The sequence below is a fragment of the Muntiacus reevesi genome, chromosome 11 (assembly GCF_963930625.1).
Source record: "Muntiacus reevesi chromosome 11, mMunRee1.1, whole genome shotgun sequence".
In the NCBI taxonomy this organism is placed as follows: Eukaryota; Metazoa; Chordata; class Mammalia; order Artiodactyla; family Cervidae; genus Muntiacus; species Muntiacus reevesi.
Genome location: NC_089259.1, coordinates 29,132,850 through 29,142,206, shown reverse-complemented (window position 1 = coordinate 29,142,206; position 9,357 = coordinate 29,132,850). Strand labels below are relative to the sequence as shown.

At 56.8% G+C, this 9,357-nt stretch overlaps 1 protein-coding gene across 2 annotated transcripts in view; it reads right to left on the bottom strand.

Moving 5' to 3' along the window:
• Positions 1-928: 928 nt before the first annotated feature.
• SLC7A1 (solute carrier family 7 member 1) overlaps positions 929-9,357 on the bottom strand; it is a 63,433-nt gene continuing 55,004 nt past the window's right edge. For both annotated transcript variants that reach the window (XM_065901881.1, XM_065901882.1), the window contains exons 10-13: positions 8,141-8,358; positions 7,786-7,952; positions 7,117-7,225; positions 929-5,874 (exon numbers count right to left, since the gene is read on the bottom strand). In XM_065901881.1, the coding sequence (XP_065757953.1) occupies positions 5,771-5,874; positions 7,117-7,225; positions 7,786-7,952; positions 8,141-8,358 (598 nt within the window). In that variant the 3' untranslated portion in view covers positions 929-5,770. The remainder of the gene's footprint in view (positions 5,875-7,116; positions 7,226-7,785; positions 7,953-8,140; positions 8,359-9,357) is intronic.

Genomic DNA, 9,357 nt, shown 5'->3' with positions numbered 1-9,357 from the left:
GGCCTCCGGACGGGAGTGGCTTCAGAGACCTGTGTTGGGGTTTCCTGGGAGACCGCCAGGCGCCGGGCGGGGGTCCTCCAGGCGCAGGGCTCTAGGTGGCAGCGTGGCGCCAAGGCACCGGCCTCTCTGGGCTGAGGGGGGCTCCACATGTGGACCCGGCCAGGTGGCCCCCAGGCCGGGAGGCAAGTAGGGGCGCCCCGTCTGCCTGAGCACGTTCCCACCGTCCAGCCCGGGCGAGTGGAGCGCCGCGTGGCCCACGGGTGGTCCTCGGTTGCTTGATGATGGTCGCGCGGAGGCGGGGCGGGGCCTGCAGCAGCAGCCCCCTGCCCTCCTCTTGGTGCGGAAACGTCACTCCGCTTCTCCCTGGTGGGGTCACACCACGCCTCGGGGTCTGAGAATTGGGGCCACTCAACTGAACATACCTCCAGTGCAGGAAGACGCCTCCTTTCTGAAGTGGGGCCGGGGGTGGGGGGGGGGGGTGGTGAGCGCTGGAGGGTTGTAACAGCCACCCCCGGCCTTCCACCCCTGTCCTGCGAGCACCCCATCCCAGAGGACGGGTGTGTATGGGGAGGTGGAGGGCAATACGAAGCCGAGGGGTTCTGGGCACAGGTTGGGGGGGGGGGTGGTTGCTGCACTTGATGTCACGTCGTCATGCAGACAGCAGCTTCATCCCCCACCATCCGGTTGGCGAGGAGACCTCTGGGGCCCAAACCCAAGGCGATCTGGGAAGAGGGGGCGGTTGGGGAGATGATCCAGGGGTCCCTCTGGCTGCGGATTCCCTTCCCCCGCCCCCACTCCGAGCTGCGAGGCAACGCGACATCCGGCTGTGAGATTCAAGAAGCAAAGACCAGGCTCTGGGACTCTCCGAGCCACAACCCCCACCCCTCACCACCCTTCCCACAGCTGCTGGAATTCCTAAGACCGCACTGGGCACGCCCAGGCCGTAGATAGGAGTTTATTAGGATTTGCGGAAGCATGACGGGATGTACCAACAAAGTTTGACTTTACAACATGAACTATTATGGCATCAGTGTACCAGCAAAACTGGGATACAGAGCACAGGTTCACATTTTTTAAAGGCAATGGTCAACGTCTACTCTTGTCCTTAAAGTAAAAACGGGGGGTGGGGGGGGAAGGTATGGGGGGGACTTCGAGGGGACCAGTAGAGGCCAATCTGATTTGCAGTTAGCTGTCAGAATCTAAATCTAGTATTGCAATTATAAGAAACTATAAGAAAACTATTAGAAAAATAGAACATCAAACAAGCAAAAAAATATTACACAATTTACATAATAAAAAACACAATCCTCTTAATAATGGCTCCATGTTCAGTAGAAGAAAAAGTACACTGGAGAACCCACACACCTTCAGGTTTGACAATAAACCAACCCTCGTGGAGATCGTCACCCCTTTGTGCTCCTTAGACTTATCCACGCTTAAAGGCACAACGTAAGCAGGAAACTTATCTTAAATAGATATTATAAACTTCTCCAATGGGAAAATAAGTCTCAAACTTAAAAAGTTTGTCATCAAGAAACACAACATCATATATACCTTGTTAATAATTTAACAAGGCCTGAATGCCTCTTCCCAGCCATGCTCCCTGACCCTGAGAAATCTCATTTGGACTTCAAGCCGAGGTCTCACGGCGGAGTGTTCAGCCAGCAGTTCAACACGTTGACAGGGTGGTCCTGGGGGAGGGGGGCTCCTGAGAACTGCGCCCCGAGACCCCTGGCTGGTCCACTCCCTCTTGAAAGAGCACTGCCGCCCAGTGAAGCAACAGGCACAGAAAGACTGGATCGGAGTGATGAACAGGAAGGTCAGTTGACTTTTTTTCTTTTTTGCCTTAACCACCCATTAGGCATCATAACTACGATGATGAGATACAAAGTGTTTGTAGCTTCTTGCACCACTGGATCAATAAAGCATTTCATCACCCAAAAAAGTCCACAAGAGTCTGATAAACTGTACATCTCACTCCCGCTAAGGAGCCTTACATAACAATACTCTCATTACCAAGGCAGACAGATAGCAATATATTTTAAATTATACATAAAATTATACACAACACATATTTAGTTCCATCTGAAGTTGAACTCACACGCCTGCGTGGACATGCCACAGCCCTGCCTCTCCGTCCATCCTCGCACACTGGGGTGACGGGCCGGCATGAAGCCGCTCCCTCTGGTCTCCATGGGGGTGTTCTCAGGGGTCAACAGAACAAGCGGCTCTTACTCAGGGTGTCAAAGTTGGGTGTCCACCCCTGGCATGGGGCCAGGCCTCTTCTCTGCAGCAGCGAGACCCCCCAAGTACCCGCGGGCTCACCTGCAACCAGGCGAGGTCTTTGCGAGCTGTGTCCACACATCCTGTGCTGACGGATCTGCTTCCAATGTCAGGCTAGTCGCCATCCTAGGCAGGACCCAGTCAGCTCACTGTGCCCGCCTGGCAGGGGGGGTGGCGGGGAGGACACCTGGCCCAGCCTGGGTTCCCACTCGCTCCCCCCTTCACCCCACGCATGGAAGAGCAAACACAAGCGCAAGGCTTGCTGCGCCCACAGCCCTCCTCGGTGAGAAGAGATGTGACCAAGGGGCAGAAGGGAGTGACGGGGCCCCGGGGGGCTCAGGGTGGGTGGAGAAGCCCCCACAAGGCTGTAGTCAACCTGGGGTGTCCAAACTCCATGGGACGAGGTGGTCGATCACTTGATGGAGACTGAGGGGCTCAACGGAACAAAGCCCAAAGCAGGGAAGATGCAAGTGATGCTGACATTGTATCAACTGAGCAGCAGTCTCCCGACCATGGCTCTATCACACCCGCTCTGGGTTTCTAAAAACTCACCTGACCCAAAATCAGGGGAGGAGGTGTAGGCAGCGGGGGCATGGGGCCATGCAGGGTCCTGACTGCCCCCGAAAGGTCCCATCCCCGCCCAGGGGCTTACGTCTCCCCCGCCCACGGGCCCGGCTGGTTCTCCAGAGACACTGCGCCCCTCACTCTCCCACACAGGGCCCGGGGGACCCCAGGTGGGTTTTCACAAGGTCACGCGTGTGCAGGGAGGGGCCCATGAGTGGTGGGAAGGGGCAGTTACTACCCACAAGCGGGTCTTTCCAATGCTAGTGTTTGAGGCTGGTGCCCAGGGAACCGAGGACACAACATCCCCAGGGGCTGTCTCTGGACAATAACAGCCAAGTCATGAAACTGAGTCTGGGCAGGGCTGAGATGTGAAACTGTTGGGCTCTTCCAGTGGTTATTTTCTGCCTGTGTGTGTATTTGTGTGTGTATGTTATGTCTCTGTGTGTACATGTGTTATGTCTGTATGTGTGTGTATATGTGTATGTGTTATATCTGTGTGTATATGCATGTGTATATACACGTGTGTTGTCTATATGTATACATGTGTGTATGTGTCTGTGTGTGTACGTGTTATGTCTGTGTATATATACATGTGTATGTTGTGTGTATACACGTATGTATCTGTGTCTGTGTGTGTACGTGTGTTATGTCCGTGTGTATCTCGTCTCTGTGTGTATGTATGTGTCCAACTTAGGCGCAGGAAGGCGTGCCGTGATAACAATGTCTCCCATCCCTGGGTGGGGATGGAACCTTTCGGGGGTAATCAGGCCCCTGCACGGCTCCCACCCACCCCGCCTACACCTCCTCCCCTAATTTTGGGCCAGGTGAGTTTTTGCAAACCCAGAGCGGGTGTGATAGAGCCAGGGTCTGCAGACGCCGCTCAGTCTCCTGGCAGCATGGCCCCGCACAGAAGAGAAAACACCTGGCAACGGTATGAAAACCTCTCTTCACAAAAGCACAGGTCACACTGATCCCCATCCAACGGCCAAGAGATCCTTTCCTCAGATGGGGCTCTGACCCGGCATGGAGGGTAGGGGCTTCTGATACCAACGGACGGGCCCTGCGGCATAGCCCCTTGGCTCCAGGTGAGGCAGGGGACCATCTGTCATGACGGGCCCGCCCGTGAGATGCTGAGACACACCTTCTCGGCCGGAGGACAAGGCGTGTAGCTGGCTCAAGTATCAGCTGTGTACAGTCTGCTGGGGGCGGTCAGGCTCAGAGATTTCAGCCGGAAATAAAAAAGTGAGAGAAACTCTACCCGCCAACTTTCCTGGACACACTGGTTCCCTCACACTCTCCGCCTCGGTGGAGAAACAGCAGACAACTCGAGCAGACAGGTGGCTAGCTGGCCCCAGGAAGCAAGCAGACAACCAAAACACCTCAACGAAATAAGTTAAGATTCATCAAAATATGGTACAGCACCAGCTACATAAACCTAAACACCTTTCTTTGGAAACCCAAGCTTCGGGCTCTCATCCCCACTTTGCAAGATTCGCAAGTGAGACTGTGAATAAAGTTACCACGAGTGACCAGACGATGGAGCCTGCAACTGGGGCTGGGCCCTCGCCCACCCGGACCAACCCTGCTTCACTCATTCTTGCTTTTTTTTTTTCCTCCAAGAACTTTCTGGGGCAGAGGGAGAAAAGCCAAGAGCCATCAGTTTATCAGGCTTCTTTCTACCAGATTTGTGTCAAAGAGCAGAGGGGGAAGATAATGGGAGCTAAGCTTCACAAGCAGCATTTACATTTTGTGTGGAGTCAGAAACGCCAGCCCCCTCACCTCCCGCCAACACAGGCCCTTCCGTCCCCCAACTCCACTCTTGGGAAGGAAGGCACGGCCCACCTGCAAGGAGTGTCCCCTGGGGCCTTGGCAGGGCACGCCATGTGCACAAGGACACGCAGTCATCACGGAGGCAGGGGTCCCCCGCGGCATCCAACGACACACACAGAGCACACGAGAGGGACGGCACGGGGCCCCACGCTGCCCCGCCGCGGGTAGACCCCCACACCCTGAACAATTCGGGGAATGACTCGGCCGTTTTCCACATCACCGTCATGCGCCGGCTGGATTGCGTGGCGACTCACAGCCAAGGACAGGAGGACACCGTGTGACGATGAGACGCACGAGGGGCCAGAGGCAGCTGGGGGGCAAGGGGGGGCCGTGCGTCACTCAGGACGAGCGGACACTGGCCTGGGGAACCTTGAGACCCATGAGCAGCAGAGGGGCAGGACCCCGCGAGGAGCCGGGACCAGGGGGAGCGCTCAGCTAAGCTCCGCTCTTTTGAGGCAGGTCCTACAGAAATAGTGTCACGTTCCAGTTACTCAGGGCTCGGCCGAAGCAGCAGCAGGGACCTGTTGGAGGGCCGGTGGCTGCAGGAGGCCGGCGGGAGGGAGCCTGGATCCCTGGCAGGAGTGTTCGGAGTGCGGGCCAAGGCCCCTGCCTGGAAGGAGGGGGCAGTCACAGTCCGGCGACCCTCCGGAGGCAGCTCAGAGGGCCGAGCAGGAGGAGATGGTCTGGTCTTCCTCTCTCAGTAAACTAAACCGCTGGGCTGGGGCATGGGCACAGCCAGGGGACAGACACCCAGCACCGGGGTGGCTGTCTGGGGCTGGGCCAAGGTGGGGACGGGATCCGGCACGGCGCCCCCGGGATGGAGGCCTGGGCTCCCGAGGTGACCTCCATTCTGCCCAAGGCCGCGGCGGCCGGGGTGCCAGACGGGCGAGGAGAGGGGCTGCCGTCCTTGTCTGGGAGGAGGCTCGGAGGCAGGCGGCGGCCAGTCCCAGCCCCGGCCACGTGGCCCCACCAAGAGCTGCCAGGGGGTCGGGGCCGTGGGCCGCACGTAGGCTGTGCTGGGCTCCGGGCACGCAGGCTGGGTGGGGTGGTGGTGCGAGGTGCTGCGGGGGTCTCTCGTGGGCAGGACCATGCGTCACTTGCAATGATCCAAGTGACCGTCAGGAGTCCTTGTGGGGTCAGCGGCCAGGGTCGCCTCCTCGCTGTGCCAGAGACCGTAGCCGAAGTAGATGAAGAAGCCTGTGGGTCGAGGGCAGAGACAGGGTGTGAGTCCAGGAGGCGGCCCCAGGGTCAGGATCTCATGAGAGGCAGGTGGCCTGCCCCCTAGGTAAGCCCACATGACTTCCGGCAGGGTCACCTCTACACCTGGCAAAGGCAGGCGCGTCTTTCTGGGCAGGCTCGCGCCTGGCAAGCCACCGGGTGGGGACCCCTGAAGGAGGGCTGGTGCCTCTGCCTCATCCACTGCCCACCTGGTGGGGCGGCTGCCCTGTGGCCGCTGGAGGGTCCAAGACAGACCCTCCAGAAGTTGTGCTGGGTTTCCAAGGGCACTAGGGCTCCCTGGGTTCCTCACGCTGTCTGTTACAGCTCCTGATTTTCCCACGAGTGGCTTAGACCCTCAGGTCACGTGGGAATCCATGCAACCCACCAATTCAGTCATTCTGCTGAGTTTCAGGGACCATAGGGGTCTGTGGTGGGACCTGGAGATCTGTGCCCCTAACTACCACCCCCCACCACTGACCACCTCTGTGCCAGTGACAAGGGAGAGCAGTCCTGGAGCCCAGGAGCTTGTGGAGGGTGCTCAAAAGCAGGCATCCCCCACCTCTGCAGGGAGGCAGGGAGCTACCCTCGCTACCCCTCAGTCACTGGGGCAGGGGGGTTTGGCCACAACTCAGCCTAAAGGCCACTGCTCTCATCAGGGGTACAGCCCGCTCAGGCCAGTCTTCCAGCCACCAACGCTACAGAAGGAACCTGGGTCCATTTCTGCAGCTCGGGCTGCTAGAGGCCCGCAGAGGGGCCATGGTCGGTGCAAAATGGGGCCAGGCCCCAAGGGGGAACCTCTAGTTCTCTCACGGGCCTAGCCAGTCCCTGCAGCCCAGGGGGCTGTCCAGACAGTGCAGTCTGGGATGAAGAAGGTGGTGCTCTGTCAACAGCAGACTCACGGGCTGATTCTTTGAACGTCAAGCTCCTTCCCAAACAGAAAACTGGTTCAGGCCAAGGCTTTACAGTTATCTACGAGGGAGGGAGGACCCACAGCCTACCAGGTGTTCCTCACTGTCAGAGAGAAAACCGCTGACTACACGTGTTTTCACTGTGTTTTGAAATCGGAAACGGGGGTAGCTGGAGGACGCAAGCCAGCCGTCCAGTAGCAGAGAGGACAACGAGCTGGGCACGGGCGGGGAAGGGGGCGAGTGGGGGAGTGGGGGGCCTGAGAGAGGCTGGGACACCACGTGCTGGTCACCTCGAAACCCACGCCTCACATACCGATCAGCATCCACACGGCAAACCGGACCCACGTGCCCTGGTCCAGCTGCATCATGAGATAGACGTTCACGAAGATGCTCAGGACGGGAAGGACCGGCAAGAAGGGCACCTGCGGGGACGGGCAACGAGCATGAGACGGCAGAGCCACCCGAGGGCAGTGCCCTCCCAGGCCTGATCTGGACGGGCGGGGCTGTGTGGGGAGGGGCTGAGTGCCAGGCCCCACCCCGGCACCCCACCCCGGCACCCTGGCACAGCTCCACAGGCAAACCCTTGCAGGTGGGAGTTTGTTCTGAGCGACACTAATTGCCGCAGTGAACTCGCGTCTCACTTCTGAGCTTGCTGAACGATCTTATTATTAGTAGACTCTAAGCCTGCAGAGGCCCCGGTCATCTCCGGCCTGGTAACGACACACGATCCACCAGGGCAGACGTTTACTTATGAAAAGCTTACAGGATGCAGGAGCACTGCCCCACCCAAGGGCCAGGGGCCGGCCTTTCTCAGCAGCTGTCTGTACCTGGCTCACACGCCCCTGAGTTTGGCCAGCAAGCACCTCACTCCGCACGCCCAGGCCTGCTGGAGCCCAGCGGGACAGGGTGGCCTCCTGCAGGAGAGTCAGGATCATGGCCTCCCGGGGGTGGGTCCCTCCAGCTGTCAGGCTGAGCTGTTTACCTTGAATGAGAGCTTGGTCTTGCTCTCAGGCTGCCGCCAGATGATGGCCGTGACCACGGAGCAGAGGAAGGCAGAGCCCATGAGTAGAAAGACTGCCCACAACTCCCCCTTCACCAGGGCATCCTTGCCAAGCACAGCTGCCATGCAGAAGGTGATGACCAGAAGTGCTAAGAGGGACAGACAGAGAAAACCACACTTCAGTCATTCCCCAGGAGCCCACAGACAGATCAACCCAGAAGGGTTGGGCTCCATCTCTGCAAGCACTAATCCTAATTAGGGCAGAATAACTGACATCACCATCCCCCTGGGGATCAGCAAGACCCCAAACACCACACAGGAAAGAGCAGGTTCTTACCTAGGAGGCTGGTTGAGATGTTCACGATTAGCCCGGAGAATTTGGAAGGCTCCGTATTTTTCGGTGAGAGTACGGTTTTCAAAGAAAGTCTCTCTGCTTCCGGTAAAAAGCCGGTCTGAGAATCGCTGCTGCTCACCAACTCATTCTGGTCAACTGGATCGAGCTCGTCGCTAGTCCTGGCCATCTGGTATGCCGTGTTGGGCTGCTCGGGCTGATACCTGTGAGGCAGCATATTGTTTAGCCATCTGATGAGGCTTTAACTCAGCACAAGTACACACACTCTAACTCATGTTCTTAGTAAGCCTTCACAGCTGCCTAGGACACAAGACATAAAAAGGGAAGATGGTCAGAATGATAAAACGTGCGTGTGTGCTAAAACACTTCAGTTGTGTCCAACTCTTTGCAACTCCGTGGACTGCAGCCCACCAGGCTCCTCTGTCCATGGGATTCTCTAGGCAAGAATACTGGAGTGGGTTGCCGGGCCCTCCTCCAGGGGATCTTCCCAACTCAGGGATCAAACCCGTGTCTCTTATGTCTCCTGAAATGGCAGGCAGGTTCTTTACCACTAACTTTCTGCAAATACAGAGGAGACCTGGGCCTCACTCCTGCCTCAGGGCAACATCCTCTTCCTTTTATGTCTCTGTTTTGAGGCAACTTGACCTCCACCATGAAATAGCCCAGAGGAAGGTACGGAGACCATTTCTCTCACTCTGAAAAGCAGCTCTGGCCCTTAAGATATGAGGCCACTCACAACAAAACTATGGTTGTAGGAAGCTAAAATACAGACAGAAATAGAAAGCAATCATATTAGGATCCTATTCCGTGCAGAGAGTCAGAGAAACGTGTCTGCAGGCTGATGAATTTGAGAAACTCTGTTTGCATGATTTAATTGGATCAATTTATTTAAAAACTCTAAGTGCCTTGGGATAAATAACTCTCTAAAGCTGGGTGAAGGACTAAGCCTATGGCATGATTTCCAAGACACAAGCCACCTGCAAGTGAAGCATTCATTTTAAATGAGGCTAGTTATCTTCCCAGCCAAAAGGAACAGAGCTCCAATCTCCTCCACCAGCTTTGAAACACGCAATGCTTTATGCATTATTCTGCATATAATCTAAGAGTGAGTATGAAGATACTTCACCATTTTTTTTTTCACTGACTCACTTAACAAGAAGGTTGGGGGAGACTCGGAGAAGATTGTAGCACTGAGCTCTTGG